The sequence below is a fragment of the Anolis carolinensis genome, chromosome 1, assembly GCF_035594765.1.
Source record: "Anolis carolinensis isolate JA03-04 chromosome 1, rAnoCar3.1.pri, whole genome shotgun sequence".
In the NCBI taxonomy this organism is placed as follows: Eukaryota; Metazoa; Chordata; class Lepidosauria; order Squamata; family Dactyloidae; genus Anolis; species Anolis carolinensis.
The window spans coordinates 144,549,327-144,569,926 of record NC_085841.1 but is presented as its reverse complement, the minus strand read 5'-3'; the positions used below and the strand labels follow the sequence as shown (position 1 = coordinate 144,569,926).

General features: G+C 42.6%; 1 protein-coding gene across 1 annotated transcript; it reads left to right on the top strand.

The window, feature by feature from the left end:
• The first annotated feature begins 179 nt into the window (after positions 1–179).
• cys1 (cystin 1) lies at positions 180–18,596 on the top strand. The gene is made up of 4 exons (XM_008117564.3): positions 180–332; positions 10,029–10,480; positions 13,759–13,805; positions 15,892–18,596. Exons 2-4 carry the CDS (start codon positions 10,163–10,165, stop codon positions 15,986–15,988), a joined length of 462 nt encoding a protein of 153 aa, XP_008115771.1. The 5' UTR covers positions 180–332; positions 10,029–10,162; the 3' UTR covers positions 15,989–18,596.
• Positions 18,597–20,600: the final 2,004 nt, after the last annotated feature.

Below are 20,600 nucleotides of genomic sequence, written 5' to 3'. Positions count from 1 at the left end.
ATGCCAGAAACAGAAGTTCCTCTTCACTTGGCACCAGTCCTTTACATAATCATGATGATAAATGGCTTTCCTGTTGAAAACATAGGTTAATACTAAGGAGGTGGGTTGAGAAACAGGCTCTGCTTAGTGAAGAATGACAGCGCTCAAGTCATTCAATAACAGGAAAGTTTTTTCCCTCCCTCTCTTTGGCAGTCTGCTGAGAAGTGTGAAACATGAGACATGTTTGTGCTTGTTTTTAAATCCAAAATGTCAGCAACCAACCTGCAGGTAACTTCTGCCAAGGTAGGCTTTAAAAAGCCTTAATGATGGGGAATTAGAAATGCTGGCCAAGGGTAAGTGAAAACTTCCTTCTTCTAATACTTGTCATAAGAAGAGCTTTAAAAATATTGCATTTTGGACAACAGATCTCACAATCCCCTGATCCAAAAAGTTGACTTTTCCAAATGCTGTTGAAATGTGGATCCTGTTGCATCTGACTAAGTGTCTACTTTTCCCTGCCATCCAGTGTATGACTATCAGGCACCCATTAGTAGCTGTGAAAGGTACTCCTTAGGAAAGATTGCATGATGTCTGTCTCACTCATTCTGTAACTAGGAAATGACTTCCTCAGATTTACTCAACCCTTTAATGTGATTTGATTGTATCTTAGAATCTGAGTCACTGGGCCGAAAGGACTTGCAAAGAGCCATGCCCTTGATTCTTTTGTCATGTGGGAATAGACAACTAAAGCACTCCCAAATGATATCCACAAAAGGTTGGCTGAAAGACCTCAAAAGAAGGGGAGTCCAGTGCGTTCTATTGTGGACTGCTTTTCCTAATGTTTAAGTGAAAAGATTTTTCTCGCAATTTGAGAGTTCATATTATCTAGCCCACTGCTTCTCAAACTGTGGGTTCAATTCCAAATGGAACCCCCTTAGTTCACTTTTGAGATCATGAAAAATTTGGCAACAGTAAAAGGTCTCTGAATGCCACCTAGACATTTACACAAATCTGCTGTGCAGTGTTGACAGTGGACTGTCTGGAAGATGTCTCAGCTCATAAAAAGGAAAATCAGCCTGTTTAGCAAGCCTTGCAAATGCAGATTTGTTGTCAGTAAATGTTTGATTTATATACATATTCTATATGCCTATGTATCTGGGGTCCGTACAAATTTCCTGGGCCAAAAGGGATCCTGAGTGGAAAAGTTTAAAAAAACCCTGATCCAGTGTAATGATAAGCGAGTCTGTCATTTTTATATTTACACAAGTGTTTTCGCCACATTGAGTTTAATTTATGTGTTATCAATATAAGATATATTTTAATGTTAATACAATTTGAATGTTTCCTGTGAGTCTTACTTAAAGGCCAGATATGAACAGATGCAGGCACGTATCATGCGATTGAATCCAGTCCTTCAAATTCATCAAAATCTGGGACGTATAGGCCTAAATTGAATTGCTAGTCCAAAGTAGATCCACAGGATAAATGAGATATTTCCATCAATACTGACTTGTGATCCAGCATTTGATTCACTGCATGTACTCTAGTTGGGACTGGCAATTGGATTTCAATTTTTTTTATTGTGCCAGAAGCACACCGCTAGTCGCTTCTGGTGTGAGAGAATCGGCCGTCTTCAAAGATGTTGCCCAGGGAACACCCGGATGTGTTACCATCCTGCAAGGCACTTCTTTCATGTCTCCAGATGGGAAGCTGGGTTGACAGATGGGAGCTCACCCCATCTCGCAGATTTGAACCACCAACCTTCAGGTCAGCTGTTCAGCCGGCACAAGGGTTTAACCCATTGCGCCACCTCGGCTCCCATTGAATTTTGATGACAATGCTTAAGAACTGTATTTAAAAACTCTAAAATCAGAACAGTAAATAAAGAACAACACTCTAAAAACAGAGGAATTCCAGACATGAATCAATCAGGGGCAGCTAACACCTCCGAACAAAGAATTCCCTCAGGCAGGAATGAAGCTTGCAAGGCCATTAATTCTAATCAAGGTTGTTAATGAGCAATTTAGAGCAGCATTGGATAGTGAGATCCAAGCTGTGGGTTAAGCCTGGTGAGAAAGGTGATAACTACAACATTCACGCTGGCCTCCAACAGACAAGAGTTCTTTCTCCCACCCTGGACCTTCCACAGATATATAAACCTCCCTTGCTTAGTTTTTCTAATATACCTCACAACCCCTGAGGATGCCTGCCATAGATGTGGGTGAAACATCAGGAGAGAATGCTTCTGGAACATCTTCATACAGCCCAGAAAACTCACAACAACCCAGTGATTGTGGCCATGAAAGCCTTTGACAAAACAACGCTTAAGAAGTTATTTGGGGAAACAAGGAAGCCAGGATCATATTGAAGGGCAGCTTTCATCAGGCTGGAAACTCCTCCACTTGCAGAGCCTTCATGAATTCACCTAGGAGAGGGAAATGTTGCCAGGAAAAAATTACAAATTCAGTTGGTCTGATTAATTCCATTTTGACATCTAACCCATAACCTTTAATGCTTTGCTGAGCTCTGTCATTTGTGCTATGCTAGAAATGCTGTAACGGCAATATTATGTTTTCAGATGATTTTAAAATGTATTATATTATTTTAATTTGTTTACAGAGTGTGCTATCTCTTTTAGCCTAGTGTTTGGGAAACTGCCTTGGTAACGTTTGAGAGGGAGGCCCCTTCTACACTGCCATATAAAATCCAGATTTTCTGCTTTGAACTGGATTATATGGCAGTGTAAGGTTTTCCCTTGACGTTAAGTCCATTTATTTATTTATTTATTTATTTATTTATTACATGCATTTATACCCCGCCCTTCTCCCAGAGGGGACTCAGAGCGGCTTACATTCTGCCACGAGGGCCAGCAACAAATATACTATAAAAACAAAACAATTAAAACATGATAAAAACATGATAAAAAAATTATGCAAAAATTAAAACGCTGCAAGGCAGCGATATTGCACCATCCTCAGTCATTCACTACTGCTACAATTACAGATTTGCGACCCGATTACAACAGCCAATGAGCTTATTCGCTGAATGCCTGGGCGCAGAGCCAAGTTTTTAGTTTTCTTCTAAATCCCAGGAGGGATGGGGTTTGCCAGATATCGCTGGGGAGGGAGTTCCACAGCCAACTCATGACCGACTCTGGGGGTGGGTGCTCATCTCCATTTCTAAGACGAAGAGCCGGCGTTGTCCATAGACACCTCCAAGGTCATGTGGCCGGCATGACTGCATGGAGCACCGTTACCTTCCCCCCAGAGAGGTACCTATTGATCTACTCACATTGGCATGTTTTCGAACTGCTAGGTTGGCAGGAGCTGGGGCTAACAGCGGGCGCTCATTCCGCTCCTGGGATTTGAACCTAGGACCTTTCGGTCTGCAAGTTCAGCAGCTCAGTGCTTTAACACACTGTGCCACTACCAGGGGCCCCATATGGCAGTGTAGACTCATATAATCCAGTTCAAAGCAGATAATGTGGATTTTTGACTTTGATATTCTGGATCATAGGGCAGTGTAGAAGAGGCCCTGGCATTGAACTTGCATGATGTTTGGGGGGGGGGGGGGAGCTGCTACCAGTCTCCCAGCAGTGGGATTTTGGTGTCAGTTCCCATTTGTTTTGAGCCTGTGTGCACATTCCAGAGAGAATTCATGGGTAAACTGCAGCAGCCTAGGCTTGATATGGGATCGAAGCTGACATAAAAGATGAAGCAGATTTTACTGACTTTTTTATTGCTGTAGAGAATAGAAGATTATGCAACTAATCTACAGATGCTATGCCCTGAAGAATTTGCCCCATAAAAGGAATTGCTCTCTCAGATTCTGAGGTACCTAAGCAACCTTCACGCTGGGAAAGAAATAGGAGAGCTGGCTTGACAGAGCAAGAACAGGCTGAATCAGGGGAATTTAGTACCCCACAAAATGCAAGATATTAAGAATCTAACACCCCTTCTACACTGCCATATAATCCTGATTTTCAAATCAGATAATCCACATTCTCTGCTTCTAACTGGATTATATGCGCCTACTCTGCCATATAATCCACTTCAAGGCATATAATCTGGATTTTATATGACAGTGTAGAAAGGGTCTCAAACTGCATTCGTTTTACAAAAATATACATGCCATTGCAATAAGTCCTTGTGAATTCATTCTTTATGGGTTTTTTAAAGGAATGTGTAAGGCACACAAAAATTAACAATACCTAGATTGTGAAGCTTCCTGTCCTTGCTAAGATGTTTTCCTTGCAACTAGACTCACTTCTGAACAAACACGTTGAGGAGCAAGCTATTAACCACAATTCACCTTGGCTGGCGCAGAGTCAATATGTTTTGCTGATTAAAAACTGGTTGGTCACTTAAACACTTTGCCTCCAAAGTGGAAACACATTACCACACACAGGGAACATATTTAAAACTATGTTATCGAAGGCTTTCATGGCTGGAATCACTGGCTTGCTGTGAGTTTTCTGGGCTGTATTGCCATGTTCCAGAAGCATTCTCTCCTGACGTTTGCCTATGGTTTGCCTGCCATAGATGTGGGCGAAACATCAGGAGAAAATACTTCTGGAACATGGCCATACAGCCCAAAAAACTCATAACAACCCAGCTTTATAATTGCCAATTCATATATGGACAAATTTAGAAATGAGAGCTACAATTTGAATAGGAATATAATTTTCTCCTAAGACCAGGGAAAGCAGTGATCCAGGGCCCTTCCACACAGCTGAATAAAATCCCACATTTTCTGCTTTGAACTGGAAAATATGGTAGTGTGGACTCAGATGACCCAATTCAAAGCAGACATTGTGGGATTTTATGCCTTAATATTCTGGGTTATATGGCTAGTAGCTATTGCTTGAATATATTTTAATGTAATATATGTTTTATGATTTTCTGTTTATATGTTTTAAATGTATTTAAGTAATTGTATTTTATTGTGTATTGCTGGGCTTGGTGGCCATGTGAGCCACCCTGAGTCCCTTCAGGGAGATGGAGCGAGATATAAGAAAAAATATTATTATTATTATTATTATTATTATTATTATTATTATTATTATTATTTGTGGAAGTGCCCCCAGAAACCAGGAAATCTACCCAGATAATTGGTTTTCACTGGAATAATGAAGATATATGTGACAAAAACATGTTTCCTGAGCCTTTTTAGGTATGTTTGTGGATGCATCTACACTGCAGACTTAATACAGTTTAAAACCACTTTAACTACCATGGCTCAATGAGTTCTAGTTTTTCAAGGTCTTTAGCCTTCTCTGCCAAATAGTGCTGGTACTTCACCAAACAACAACTCTCATAATTTAATAACATTGAGCCAGAGCAGTTTAAGATTGGATCTACACTGCGGTATATCCCAGTATCGGATCCCAGATTATCTTCTTATCCCAGATTATCTAGCAGTGTAGACTCATATAATCCAGTTCAAAGATGATAATCTGGGCTCAGATCCTGGGATAAAGGGCAGTGTAGATCCAGCCAAAGAGATGTCGAACTGCATTCATTCTTCAGAGTGCCGCTTCCAGGTCACTCTCACACACCAAAAGTTTTATTTAAGGTTTGTCCTCTTACACAACATTTCTATTTCCCTGAATTTAAACGTTCATGGGAAACAAAGTACACAGAAATGCTTCTAGACTACAAATTTGAATTTTAAAACTACAAAAATTGAATCCCCCCCCCCCCAAGCTGCATCTCTTATACTTTGTGGACTAAATAAACAATACAAAATGTAAAGTAACGTGCTGTAACAAAGTGATGTAATCACCCCTTGATAACGAATTGCAAATGTTTGCTTTAATGTATACTTCACTCTGCATTTTCCCTGGAGAACTTCTTTGCTTCTTTTTAATTGGGACAAATTCTACTCTCTTCTTTAAAAACCAAGAAAGCACATTAACTAATATTGCACTGGGAGTCTTTTAGCAACTTTCGAGACTATGGCCCCATCTACACCGACCATATAATCCTGTTTAAAGCAGATAATCTGTACTCAGAAACTGGATTATCTGGCAATAAAGATGGGGCTTAAAATTCACATCTTCAGATAAACGGTGCAGAGCTGGGAAGAATCAAAATGGAAAGGGAGACTGCCTCCAACTATTAGGATGTTCTCTATGCAGATCCAAGGGGAACATCTCAACTGCAGAACGAATGCAGTTTGACCCCACTAACAACACTGACTCAATACTATGGAATCCTGAGAGTTGTAGTTTGGCGAGGCAGCAGTATTCTTTGGCAAGGAAGGCTCAAGAGCTTGCAAAACTACAACTCCTATGATTCTATAGCATTGAGCCATGGTCATTCAAGTGGAGTCAAACTGCATTAATTTGACAGTATAGATGCAGGTAAGGGCAGAATTAGGGGTCCTTATATGCTTTTTTAAAGATCACAACTGTTCAAAAATTTAAACACCAAAATATTTTGATAGCACACTGGTGATTAGTGTTTGAGCCAATAAATATCATCTCCCTTGGGACAAATGGAAGATATAATCTCTGCATGCAATAGCACAGCAAAACTTTTTCCCAGCCCAGAGGACTAGATTGAAGGATGCAGCTCTTGTATTTAGCCTCTTCAAATGCAACAAGCAATCCTTGAACTAGGTAACTGTGGGGGAGTAGGGATTGTATTGACCTCCCAGAAGACCTTGGAGGGCAATATCTCCATTTCTCCCACACAAATAGATTTTAAAAAACGCCCAGGTTTTTGTTGCCAAGCGCACTCTAGGGCACTGGAGTATTTTCACCAAATTGGGGGAGCTTCCTAGGCCATTTTGGGCCCTAGATAGGCTTTTTCTTACCTCCTTTTTATATAAAAAGATATCTCTCCATGGTACATTGTTTAAGGAAGGTTTAAAATGTGTTGAAAATGATCTAGAGTTGAGCTTTCCAAGCTATGTTTTGCAACAAGTTAATATGTTGGCCGGTATGTAGGCATGTTGCACAGACATAGAGAAATGACAAAAACTGGAACATGTATGTTATCTTACAAACCACAGATTTTTAAAAAATATACATTAAAGTTTTTCACGAGGTATGATGTGTCCCCATACATTTCGTTATTACAGTTTATGTACTGTGTGTGTCCGTATTTCTTATAAGGGGATGGTTTAACCTCCAGTTTGCTAGTAAAGCTGGATTGCTATGCTGTGAAATGATGCATAGGTTTAGAGGGCATGCTTATCGAGTTTGCAGATGACACCAAATTTGGAGGGATAGCTAATACTCCAGAGGACAGGATCAGAATTCAAAATGAACTCAACAGATTAGAGAGCTGGACCAAAACTAAATAATAATAATAATAATAATAACAATAATAATAATAATAATAATAATAATAATAATAATAATAATAATAATATCTTTTTTTATATTCCACTCTATCTCCCCAAGGGGACTCAAGGTGGATTACAGAACACACGTATGGCAAGTATTCAATGCCATTATACAATTAACAATGACAGACAGTACACAAACAGAGGTAAAGGCATTTTTCATCTTATTTCCAGCATCTTGGAGGATGTGCTCAACTCAGGCCATGGGGGCAGGGGGGTACTGTCACTCCATCTTCCATGCCAAGAAGCTTTGTCACCCTTAGACATCCTCCTGATCAATGTCTTTAATGGTACTTTTTATTACCACCCTGCTAAAAGCAGTATCTATTTATCTACTTGCATTTCTGCTTTCAATCTGCTAGGTGAGCAGGAACCTGGGGCTGACAGCGGGTGCCTACCCTGACCTGAGCTCGAACTGCTGACCTTTCGATTGTCAGGATTTTCTGAAGCTAGCGGTTTAGCCTGCTACAAGGAGAAATGTAGGATACTACACTTAGGCAAAAAAAAAATGAAACACATAGACAGAGGATCAATGACACCTGGCTTAACACCAGTCCATGTGAAAAAGATTCCCCCTGAACATTAGGAAGAAGTTCTTGACTGTAAGAGTTGTTCAGCAGTGGAACTCTCTGCATCAGAATGTGGTGGAAGCTTCTACCTTTTAAACAAGCTGGATGGCCATCTGTCAGGAGTACTTTGATTGTGCTGCAATGGCCCAGGGAGTCTTGAAAACTATTGGAAAGGCCTTCTATGTACATATCCTAGATTTCTGGAGCAAAAAAAAAGATATATTTTACCACAAAATATACTCTCTGCCATACTTTACCTGTACTAGGGGCTTGTAAACCATCACTACCTCATTGCTCAAGGCCCTAAACTATTAAATCACCAACTCCTTGGGACGAGAAGAGTGTGTGCCACGTGTCCTGTACCATGTAAACAAGCCTGTTGCCATCCAAAGTATCAAAGGAATGAAGGAATAAATGAATGAATGAGAAACACACACAAATAGGTATACCTAGACATATTAACTAAGACCCCTTCCACACTGACATATACAATCCAGATTATCTGATTTGAACTGGATTATATGACAACTAAAACTCAATACTTATATAATCTAGTTCAAATCAGATAATTTGGATTATCTGCTTTGATAATTTGGATTATATTGCAGTTTAGAAGGGGGGCCTAAGACATACATTCCACTGGGATGCATAGTACTTTCAAGCAAATGTGCAGACACAATAAAACTTCACAGTGACCGTCTACACTGCAGAATTAATGCAGTTTGACACCACTTTCACTGCTGCTGCTCTCTGCTGTGGAATCCAGGAGTTTGTTGTTTGGTGAGACACCAGTCCTTTTTGGCAGAGGAGGTTAAAGACATTATAATAATAAAATAAATAAAGCTTTGTGTTGTCGAAGGCTTTCTTGGATGGAATCACTGTGTCGCTGTGAGTTTTCCAGGCTGTATGGCTATGTTCCAAAAGCATTCCCTCCTGACGTTTGCTGGACCACTTCAACAACCACCATGTCAGGCTCCACAGAGAAGCCACTGAAGTCCTCAAGCATGTGGACAATTTCAACAGAAAGGAGAGAACGAAAATGAATAAAATCTGGCTACCAGTGTTAAAAACTCTAAAATCAGGACAGTAAATAAAGATCAACACTCTGAAAAGAGGAGAATTTCAGACAGGAAACAATCAGGGCCAGCTAAAATTTAACAACAAAGGATTCCCCCAGGCAGGAGTCAGCCAGTCCTTGAAGCTGCAAGGCTTTTCAATGCTAATCAAGTTGATTAATTGCAGCATTCACACTTGCCTCAAGCAGACAAGAGTTCTTTCTCCCACCCTGAACATCATTCCACAGAGATATAAACCCCACTTGCTTAGTTTCCCACAGACCTCACAACCCCTGAGGATACCTGCCATGGATCTGGAGAGAATGCTTCTGGAACATGGCCATACAGCCCGGAAACCTCACAGCAACCCAAAATAGATAAAGCTTTATTTATATCCCCAAGGGGACTCAGGGGCTGCTTATAACACAGAAGTTGTAGTTGTAAAACTACAGCTTCTGTGATGGTGAGCCATGGCATTGATTCTGCAATGTAGACCAGGCCTGGGCAAAGTTGGGCCCTCCAGGAGTTTTGGACTCCAACTCTCACCATTCCTCACAGCCTCAGGCCCTTTCCGCTTAAGTGGCTGAGGGGGGAAAGGAGGGGGCCTGAGGCTGTGAGGAATGGTGGGAGTTGAAGTCCAAAACTCCTGGAGGGCCCAACTTTGCCCAGGCCTGATGTGGATGCATTCATCCTTCTAAATATGGAAACCATCCAAAGACATTCAGCCTCCTTCTCGGCTGTGCTCTGGTTTGGCTTCCTGCTCCAACTTTCCATTGCGGGCTACAGACTTTGAATCCGAGAGCCCTTATTATTTATTTTGCCGCGGTTCCCACTCAACCACCACAGATATGATCACTGCCTTTCGGCATTTCCTTTCTGTTTTTCAAGCCGGTGGAACCCTATTTACCCAGAGCAGGGAGAAAGGAGGCTACACCCATTGGGCTGCTGTCAAGGCCAAATTCCTAGGATGGAAAGAGAGGGAGAGGGAGGAAGCGGATTCCAAGAAGCATTCCTCTTTTTTGGAAAGTAGATCTAACTAGACTGCGTTTGTTTGCCTCCTGCCACTGGACAGGGAAAGAGGCGCAGTGCCTTGGTTCTGTGGTCCAGGAGGAAGCGAAGGGCTGCTTGGCCCCGATCCCTGCAGCAGGAGCAGCAGCAGTTGGGCTCTGGAATCAGAACCGCGATTGAACAGCGCCTTTTGCGGCCATGGGCTCTGGGAGCAGCCGGAGATGGAGAGCGGCCCGGAGGCAGAGCCCAGGCAAGGAGGAGGGGGAAGGGCGACAAGAAGCGGAGCCTGTCCCTGAGAGCCTGCCCAAGGCCTCCCCGGCCCGGATCTTTTGCCCCCCGGCGCCTGACCCGGATCTGGCGCTCCTGGAGAAGGTCCTGGAGGAGTGCGGCTCCGTCGAGGAGGAGCAAGAGAGGCTCTCCCATATACCTGCCTCGCTGCTTCTGCGCCTCGACGCCGGAGACGCTTCCTGCCACCGCCTGCCAAGGGGCGCGCCAGAGGCCAAAGAGGAGCCCAGAGTAAGCCTCTCCCTCTCCCTCTCTCTACAGGGGTCCCTGAGGGCAGTGGCCTCGACCTTCCTAACGCAGTTCCTCATGACATTCCACACCTGGGACCACACTGTGTCCAATTCTGGGCACCATGATTGATGGGAGATGTTGACAAGCTAGAAAGTGTCCAGAGGAGGGTGGCTAAAATGATCAAGAGTCTGGGGAACAAGCCCTATGAGGAGCGGCTTAAAGAGCTGGGCGTGTTTAGCCTGCAAAAGAGAAGGCTGAGAGGAGAGATCATGAGGGTCATGTATAAATATGTGAGGGAAGTCATAGGGAGGAGGGAGCAGGCTTGTTTTCTGCTGCCCTGGAGACTAGGATGTCCAACAATGGGAGTCTCACTTATCCAACATTCGCTTATCCAACGTTCTGGATTATCCAATGCATTTTTGTAGTCAATGTTTTCAATACGTCATGATATTTTGGTGCTAAATTCGTAAATACAGTAATTACTACATAGCATTACTGCATATTGAACTACTTTTTCTGTCAAATTTGTTGTATAACATGATGTTTTGGTGCTTAATTTGTAAAATCATAACCTAATTTGATGCTTAATAGGCTTCTCCTTAATCTCTCCTTATTATCCAACATATTTGCTTATCCAACGTTCTGCCGCCCGTTGTGAGAGACTACTGTACAGGAAAGGAAGGAGATTCCACCTTCACATCAGGAAGAACTTCCTCAGTGTGAGGGCTGTTCGGCAGTGGAACTCTCTCCCCCGGGCTGTGGTGGAGGCTCCTTCTTTGGAGGCTTTTAATCAGAGGCTGGATGGCCATCTGTCGGGGGTGCTTTGAATGTGATTTTCCTGCTTCTTGGCAGGGGGTTGTACTGGATGGCCCATGAGGTCTCTTCCAACTCTATGATTCTATGTTGTGATGACCCCCCAACCATAAAATTATTTTTGTTGCTACTTCCTAACTGTCATTTTGTTGCTGTTATGAATCGTAATGTAAATATCTGAGATGCAGGATGTATTTTCATTCACTGGTCCAAATTTGGCACCAATACCCAACATTCCCAAATTTGGACACTGGTGGGGTTGGGGGGATGATTTTGTCATTTGGGAGTTGTATTTGCTGGGGTTTATAGTTCACCTACAGTCATAGAGCATTCGGAACTCCACCAACAATGACATTGAACCAAACTTGGCACACAGACCTCCCATGACCAACATAAAATACTGAGTTTGATGGGCATTGACCTTGAGTTTTGAAGTTTTAGTTCAACTACATCCAGAGAGCACTGTGGACTCAAATAATGATGGATCTGGACCAAAGTTGGCACGAGCTCACCCTGTCTCATGGATTCGAACCACTGAACTTTAGGCCAGCAGTTCAGACTGCACAAGGGTTTAACCCATTGCGCCATCGCGGCTCCTCTTTACAGACTGATAGGTCTATCTTATTGGAAGGGATGTCCCTATTTGGGGCAAGAAAGCTTGTGACTTATAGGGTTATTCCTGGATGGTCCTTATTTGGGAGCCAAAACCTTCTTTTCTTTAAATACTGGCCACTGTCCCTTAACAGAAGGAATGTCCCTTATTTGAGGGGCTGGAAAGTTTTTCCTTTATAGGAAAAAGTTTATTCCTTTTCCTGGCAGGTGTCCCTTATTGGCAGGGACATCAACTAATCCACAAGTAAACAGCAAGAGAGACATCAGGATGGATTTTCTTTCCGCCATGTACATGTTTAATGGACCTCTCAGTTCTACTGTATTGTAGTTGTGGGTTAGCGAAATCTTTGTGAAAAGTGCCACCTTGTGGTTGCCTTGTTCAGCTTATTGTTGCATCTAGAAATCTTCTTTGAAATATTAAATCATTAGCAAGCACCGGAGATAGCCCCTATGTGGGCTGACACAGATCTTGTCTTGGGTCTCTCTTCCCTATGGTGGAGAGTGAATATAAGCAGGAGGATGAGTGTTTAGAAAAATAAGAGGGGGGGATTATGTTATAATGCTATGTAACAAAATTTGAAATTTTTTCTGTTCCTGGTTTGAAAGTACAGTATTGTTTCCTGTTAAATTGTGCAGTACTTACTTCGAAAGTAGTTGTTACACTCCAGAAACTTCATTTTTGTAGCTGCCACAAACTATGCTGAATTAGTTAAGACTCTTAGGAGACATTCATTGTGAACAATAGCAAAATGTGCTGCAAGATGTCCCGCAAAAACAATTTTTTTGCAGTTTAATAAACTTTTTCCATGGGTTTATGATAGAACCAATTTGGATATGACATTTATAGCCCAGAAACAGAAATCATATTATATGGGTGCTGAAACCATTTATTAGGAGCCCCTGGTGGCACAATGGGTTAAACCCTTGTGCCGTAAGGACTGCTGACCGAAGGGTCTGCAGTTCAAATCCGGAAAATGCGGGGTGAGCTCCTGTCTATCATCTCCAGCTTCCCATGTGGGGACATACGAGAAGCCTCCCATAGGATAGTAAAACATCCGGCATCCCCGGGCAATATCTTTGCAGATAGCCAATTATGTCACACCCAAAGCGACTTGCAGTTTCTCAAGGCTCTGCAGACTAACTCAGTCAGAAAAATCAGCCACAGCAGAGCACTTGATGGCCCAACCTGGACATAGCATATTATTTGAGGACACAGAAATGCTGGACCACTCTAACAACCACCATGTCAGGCTACACTAAAAAGCTGTTGAAATCCGCAAGCATGTGGACAATTTCAACAGAAAGGAGGAAACCATGAAAATGAACACAATCTGGCCCCGAGTATTTAAAAAACTCTAAAATCATGACAGTAAATAAAGAACAACATTCAGAAAACAGAGGAATTTCAGACAAAAAACAATTGGGGCCAGCTATCATCTCCCAACAAAGAATTCCCACAACCAGGCTTTGAAGCTGTAAGAGCATCAAATGCTAATCAAGGTGGCAAATTGCAACATTAACACTTGCCTCAGGCAGACAAGAGTTCTTTCTCCCACCCTGGACATTCCACAGATATATAAACCCCACTTGTCTAGTTTCCAACAGACCTCACAACCTCTGTGGATACCTGCCATAGATGTGGGCAAAACGTCAGGAGAAAATGCTTCTGGAACATGGCCATACAGCCCAAAAAACTCACTGCAACCCAGAATCTGCATCCATCGCTCCATACTTAAAAGATATGTTTGCAGTTACTGAACTTCAGTACATGAAATTACTATATAGTTCTGCATTTTACTAATGTGTATTTTACTAAAGCGTATTTAATTATGCCATGTTCATTTGTTTTCCAGGTCTCTCCAGCAAGATCTATCCCAGAGAGCAGCGATTTTACCAACCAGTAAGTAACCTTAATTCAGACACAAATAACTTCAGCAGTGGGTTATTCTCTTTCTGTTTGCAGGATGTATCTTCATTTCCAGGTTTTCAAAGGTTGCTTGGCATAGGCTGCATTTACAACTACTGAAATAATCTAACATTGTGTTCTGAAGCTGCCCCAGGAACAGCAGAAGACATTCCCAGAGCCCTTTGGAAGTCCAGATGTGCAGCTGGACCAACAACGCAGGCTGCTTCTACACTGCCCTATATCCCAAGATCTGATCCCAGGTTATGTGATTATTCCAGATTAACTGGCAGTGGAGACTCATATAATTCAGTTCAAAGCAGATAACCTGGGATCAGACCCTGGGATATAAGGACAGTGTAGAAAGTGGCTCATAGCCACCATTTCAATGGCCAAAGCAGCTTCCTGGCAGAGCCTTGCTGTCTTCAGAGGAACTTTTCTTCGGTCGCCCCAAGACTGTGGAATGACCTGACAGAAGAGCTTCAACAGCTACATGAATGGTCAAAATGTAAAACACAACTAAAGACCCATCTCTTCCAGTAGGCCCTCCCAGTAAATTTGAAAACTATGCATTTAAATTGGAATTTTACTTATATAAATGATTTTAATGCTTTTTAATTTTATGTTTATGTGTTTAATATATGCATTTTATTGGTTTATGTCTTTACTTCTATATTTTAACTATGTTGCTTCCCCCCTGATCCTTGAGGAGAGGCAGGTAAGAATAATAGCTATTATTATTATTATTATTATTATTATTATTATTATTATTATTATTATTATATACACAACAAGATTAGTACACAGCAAACAAGATCACTATGCTGGCTGTTGTATTGGATCACATGTAAGACACTTCCCAAGTGTCTAGGACTGTGTGATGTATCGCCAAATAATGCATGCAGATCTGAGTAGGGTGGCGTTTCTGTTTAAGTTCAGGCCCAGGTCTTTAGGCACTGCACCCAGTGTGCCGATCACCACTGGGACCACCTTTACTAGCTTGTGCCAGAGTCTTTGCAGTTCGATCTTTAACTCCTCGTATCGTGTCAGCTTTTTCCAGTTGCTTCTCGCCAATTCTGCTGTCACCTGGATTGCAACATCAACAACAACTATTATTATTATTATTATTATTATTATTATTATTATTATTAGACACCCAACTATGTAACCACCGGAAACAACATCTCCAACAGGACTCTGCCAAGGAGCAGCTTCTGCAACAGCATGTCTTTTTGGTGTGCGGACACTATTTTAAACCTGCTGCAGCTGTCCACAACTCAAAAACACAGGGATAATTTTAAGCTTCCTGGAAGCTTTAGAGTAAATTGTGGTTCCCCTTGAGCTGGATTAGCACTCCAACCAAACAACCCCCTCCTATGAACTGTTGTGGGCCTCACTGGGGCCTCTGTAGCATACTTCTATCCCAAGTATAGCTAAAAAACAGGGGTCTTGGAACATACACCCCACAGATACATGGGCCATCATACTGTGTGCCCAATATCAGGCTTTGGGAACTCCCAGAATCTTCCACCAGACAGCTTTCTGGCAATTCTCATCTAAAAGATTAAGTTTTTAAAGCAATCCCCAACATATAGACTGTGTTGCAGGAGACATATATGAACACACACATTTTCGCTTCCATTATTTCATCTGCTCTTATCAATTGAAAAATGTTTGTGTGTGTGTGTGTGTGTGTGCGTGTGTGTGTTAGGAGAACCTTAAGAAACAGCAAGTCGCTTCTGGTGTGAGAGAATTGGCCGCCTGCAAGGGCATTGCCCATGGGTCGCCCGGATGTTTTGTCATCCTGTGGGAGGCTTTTCTCATGTGCTCGCATGGGAGGCTGGAGCTGACAGAGGGAGCTCATATACTCTCCCTGGATTCGAACCGCTGACCTATTGGTCAGAAATCCTGCCGGTACAAGGGTTTAACCCATTGCGCAACCAGGGGCTCCTATTGAAAAGTGCTATAGTAAATAATTTACAAAGAATTTTGGAGACAAATGAGAAATGGGAAGCAGGGCAACTACTTACTCATAGTGTTTTGTACTGATTCTGCCCCCCCCCCCCCCCCAATTAACTTTCAGAGTCCCACTCAAGAATCCTGACAGACCAACCAAAATAGCTTACGATTACTCTGAAGAGGAGCTGATGGCAACAATCGAACAGGAATACTTCCGCTGAAACCAGGCCAGGCAGTACCAGCTTGACTCTGAAAGAGATCCCTATGCAGCAGGATATATTTACATGGCAGTGTTTCTCAGAAAATTAGGAAGAGGAAGGAAAGCCACACTGAGCAAGAGGGGCTGCTGTTACTGGCAGATAGACTGGTGGGATCTTTCTTCTGTTGACAACTTGACCAAAAAAATGGCATCTGCAGGACTCTGCAACGGTATTTGGCCAACCACGAGGTATATGTATGTGACAAGGAGAGACTTCCAAAACAAACATGCACAGACGGTTAAGAGTTTAGCTGATTTCATACACTTAGAAAAGCAGAAGAAACAACAGTTTTGTTCTCAACGTCTTAGAAGGCGTGCAGCAAAGGGCCACAATACTTGCTTTGGACTGGGTGCCTACAAATAGTGACTTCTCTTCCTAAGAAATATGGGTCTGTTCAACCACAGAACACCAATCTGCACATTAAAATGTATATGACATACAGGCATTGATTTCTTGGTAGATATGGATTTTTTTCTTTGAATGATCGAATGAATTAGCAAGGGATGTAATCACATAATTGACCTGGAGATTGGGAAACTCACATTATTGTACTCTTGTCTCAGAATCCTCCAACTATCCTTTGCTGGAAAAAGAAATCCTCATTTTCTCTGCCCTAGTCCAGATTCATGTGGTATGGACTGGATATTGTGATACTCTGCCAGACAAGTCTTGCTGCAAGGCGGGTATTGTCATCCCTTCCAAGAACACCCCTAATATCATTTTAGGAAGCCAGATCAAACTCCCCTGTTCCTGGACAGAGCTCAGAAAAACCCTGATAGAAAATTCCTTCCATTCATAGCCATACAGCTAGAGGTGAAAAATTATGTCTAGGACACATGGCTCAGGGCCAATGAGAAATAGCATGGTATTTCCTCCTCAACCTTGGTCCATGTATGGAAGCTAACTAGATTCCCAGTTGAATGTCAACATCTTACTGGTGATCATGGCCTGGCATCCTTAACCATTATGTGAAAAAAGAAAAATCATGAAATATAAGAAGAGCCCATGTGGCACACCTTGCTCTGTCCTCTTGTAAGGGGGCAAGGGAGCTACAATTGCCACATATTGCCTCTGCTGCCTAAGACAGCTGGCTGGTTCCCTAGAGATAGAACTGGCCCTGACATGTTTTGACTGGAAATGTCTGGCAGGTCATTAACTTCCCATATGCAAGGTAAAGGCATCTTTCCTCCCCAATTTTTTTGCCATGCATTGAGTGTTTAAAAATATGATTTTAGCATTGCAATAAATCGGGCAGGCAAAGTTCGCAATTAGAATCATAGAATCATAAAGTGGGAAGAGACCACATGGGCCATCTAGTCCAACTCCTTGCTATGTAGGAAAAGCACAATCAAAGAATCCCTGACAGATGGTCATCCAGATTCTGTTTAAAAGTTTCCAAGGAAGGATCTTCCACCCACTCCGAGGCAGAGAGTTCCAATGCGGAACAGTTCTCACAGTGAGGAAATTCTTCCTAATGTTCAGGTGGAATTGTGATCGAGGTGACCACCCTCCCCTCCAGGACTTTGTAAAAGATAGTTCAAAAGTCAAGACTTTATGTTCTATATTCCATATATTTATAGTAGAAGGTGATTGAGACTTTTTTTACTGGAGTTTACTGTGGATTATCCCTGCACTCTGAGGCAAGAGATAACAACTTCATGAATTGTAAAATCATGCTGCTAAAACTCCACTTTTATGAATTTCCATATTGGGTTCCCCAGATGTTATGAACTTCGTTCTTATCAGATATTTTCAATTGTTTATATCATTCATGATTCCCCTTTATGCAATGTAACTCACTTTTATGGATTCTCCCTTATTTCCATGAAATCCATCTATCTGCCTATATGTATTTGTACTCTTTAGGATCCCCGGAAAATATGTATTTTTCCCAGCAGGGTTTATATTCCAACTTTATTTTATTTTTCATTTTATTTCATATAATTGTCAAATCATGAAATCAAATGGGAAATATTTTGACCCCAACATGAACCCCAGCTCCTATGACCCAGGCTTCCCCTTCCCAAAAACAAAAGGTGATTCGCCCCCAAGGCAAACATTGTCATATCTCACCCAAAGGAAAAACCAGGACATCTCAGGAAGGCGCCCTGCTGGGCCCATTTCCACCCATCCTTACTTCCACCTCTGACACCCCAAGGCATATCTGAAATCAGTGTACATGACAGGGACCCCTGATTGCTGTCATTAATCCCTTTAGAATCCGGCCGGGCAGGAATTAATCTAATCCTTCCTGCTCAGTCACTTCATTGTTTCAATAACTCCCGCCTTCTCCTCTCTGATTGGCCCGAGTGGGGACAAAAAGCAGCTCCCTATTGGGCCAGCAGAGCAAGGCGGGAAACGAAAGCCCGCCTCGTTCAACACTCTAGCCTATCTGCGATCAGATGGGCGGGAGAGCGGGGCGGGAAATTCAAGGGGCTGTCAGACTGAAACATTGTATAAATATGGCTTTATTTTGGTTATATGGTACGCTAGTAGGCTGAATGATCGCTACTAGTGTCCTTTTCAGCTGAATCGCTCAATAAAGACTCCTTGGCGGATTTTCCTTCAACTTTGGCGGACCTTCTTCATTTCGGCTTCAGGTTGTATTGCGGCTCATATTCTCCTATTGGCTCCACCAAGGTCCGTTCTCTCAGGACCGGATCGGCTCTCTCCTTAAGGGGCCCGATCCCCTAAAACCGCGGTCGACAACAGAATCTCCTTTCCTGCAGTTTGAACCCATTGCTCCTAGTCTTAGTTTCAAGGGCAGCAGAAAACAAACTTGCTCCCTCTTCCTTAGGACATCCTTTCATATATTTATACATGGTTATCATGTCTTCACTAAGGGCTTTATAACAAGGATAACTTTCACTGCTGTCCTGCCCAGTCACTATGGTTGTCTTTGATGTTAGACATGCCTATTCCTTTTACAGGAAGAAACCAGTTCTGCGGGTCTGGAGTAAGAGGAGTGTGCTAGAAACACCCCCAGGTGGTTTATAACTTTGTCATCATGACCTCAGCCAGTCGTCATCCATTTTTTAATAAATGGCAATTATCCAAGAAGGGAGGCAGTGAGACACACACATGCATATGCACACGTGCACACACATACCTGTTTTAAGTACAGAGTAGTGCAAAACAAACTTTGAACTCAGTAGATTCAAGTATGCATGGCAGAAGCCATTTGCTGTCCAGTGCATCCTCTGCACTAGACATAATATTGGCCATGCTCCATGGCAGCCATATGGATACACTCATACTGCTCATATTGCTCAAGATACCCACTACACTTTTTCCATTTTAAATTTAACCTGGCAGTTTGGGAGCATGAGAATTCAGGCAGTTTTTGCTTTCCTTGTTAAATGATGGCCATAGGTGTTGTGGATGGCATTGAGTTAGCAGGTTACCATTAATTCAATGCATCTAGGATTAGTAGTTGGGTTTAGAGCAAGTGTAAGAGCCCAGTCATATCTATCACCCTATTCACACCCTGTATAGCCCATAGCATATTGCTGCAGTTGCCACTTGGGGCAACAGGAATTTCATAATCTCCAACATTTCACAGTTGAAAACTGAGGTACATGGAGCCAACAACACCAGGGTACAAGGGAAGAGCCAGAGAAACCAGCCATTTCACCAAGGGAGGAAATTGTGCCTTTGGTATGTCCACTCCAGCCCTTGTAGGGTCTCCCAATATGTTTGAGGATAATCTGGTTGAACATTTATGTTTTTTGGGAGGAGGGAAGCTCCTTTTGCCACATCAGATCCAGAGATTCTACACAGAGCCAGCAAAATATAACACATGCTCAGCAGAGATGCATCTTCACTTCCAGAAGCACAAAATGACATCCTGCAGCCCACTCCAGAGCCTGAAATAGTGTGGCACTGCACTTGGAGGCCAGGATGCGCCCACTCCTGCTTTAAATACTATACTAGATGCCTATCAAACCCTAGGGGAGGATAGCATGTGAAGACGAGCTTTGAATAGTATCAACCCCCAAGATGTAGATGCACAGGGCATGCTTCAGTCTCTGACTGTGAGTGTCAGACTATCTGGCACCTGAAGGGAAAGCAGGTTTTCCATCCCAGTAGTCTCTCATCTCAGTATTTTTTCTTTGTGCCCTCCTCTGTATGGTTACTTTCCTGTGCTGGGGGAGGTAGGGAAGGAAACAACCCCCGATGACATTCTGCCAATGACTTTTCCCAATGACTTTACTGGGTCACTGTAGCCTTAGATCAGTGGTTTTCAACCTGTGGGTCCCCAGATGTTTTGGTCTTCAACTCCCAGAAACTGACCAATTTCTGCCAAGATACCTGTTCTCCAGATTGGGTCACACATCAACATGACAAAGAAAGACAATCTAAGGCAGTGATTTTCAACCTGTGGGTCCCCAGGTATTTCGGCCTACAACTCCCAGAAATCCCAGCCAGTTTACCAGCAGTTGAAGGCCAAAACATCTAGGGACGCACAGGTTGAGAACCACTGCCCTAAGTAAATGTGTGAAAATGTAGATAAATGAACAGGAATATATTGGTTCTGCCAATATATACCTTGGGTCATACTGTATCTGGAATA

Bases quoted from the DNA above. Each gene is read 5' to 3' on its own strand.
- cys1 (XM_008117564.3), top strand. From the start codon at position 10,163: ATGGGCTCTGGGAGCAGCCGGAGATGGAGAGCGGCCCGGAGGCAGAGC. The intron at 10,481-13,758 runs GTAAGCCTCTCC...TTTGTTTTCCAG, and splicing joins AGGCCAAAGAGGAGCCCAGA to GTCTCTCCAGCAAGATCTAT. The intron at 13,806-15,891 runs GTAAGTAACCTT...ATTAACTTTCAG, and splicing joins AGCAGCGATTTTACCAACCA to AGTCCCACTCAAGAATCCTG.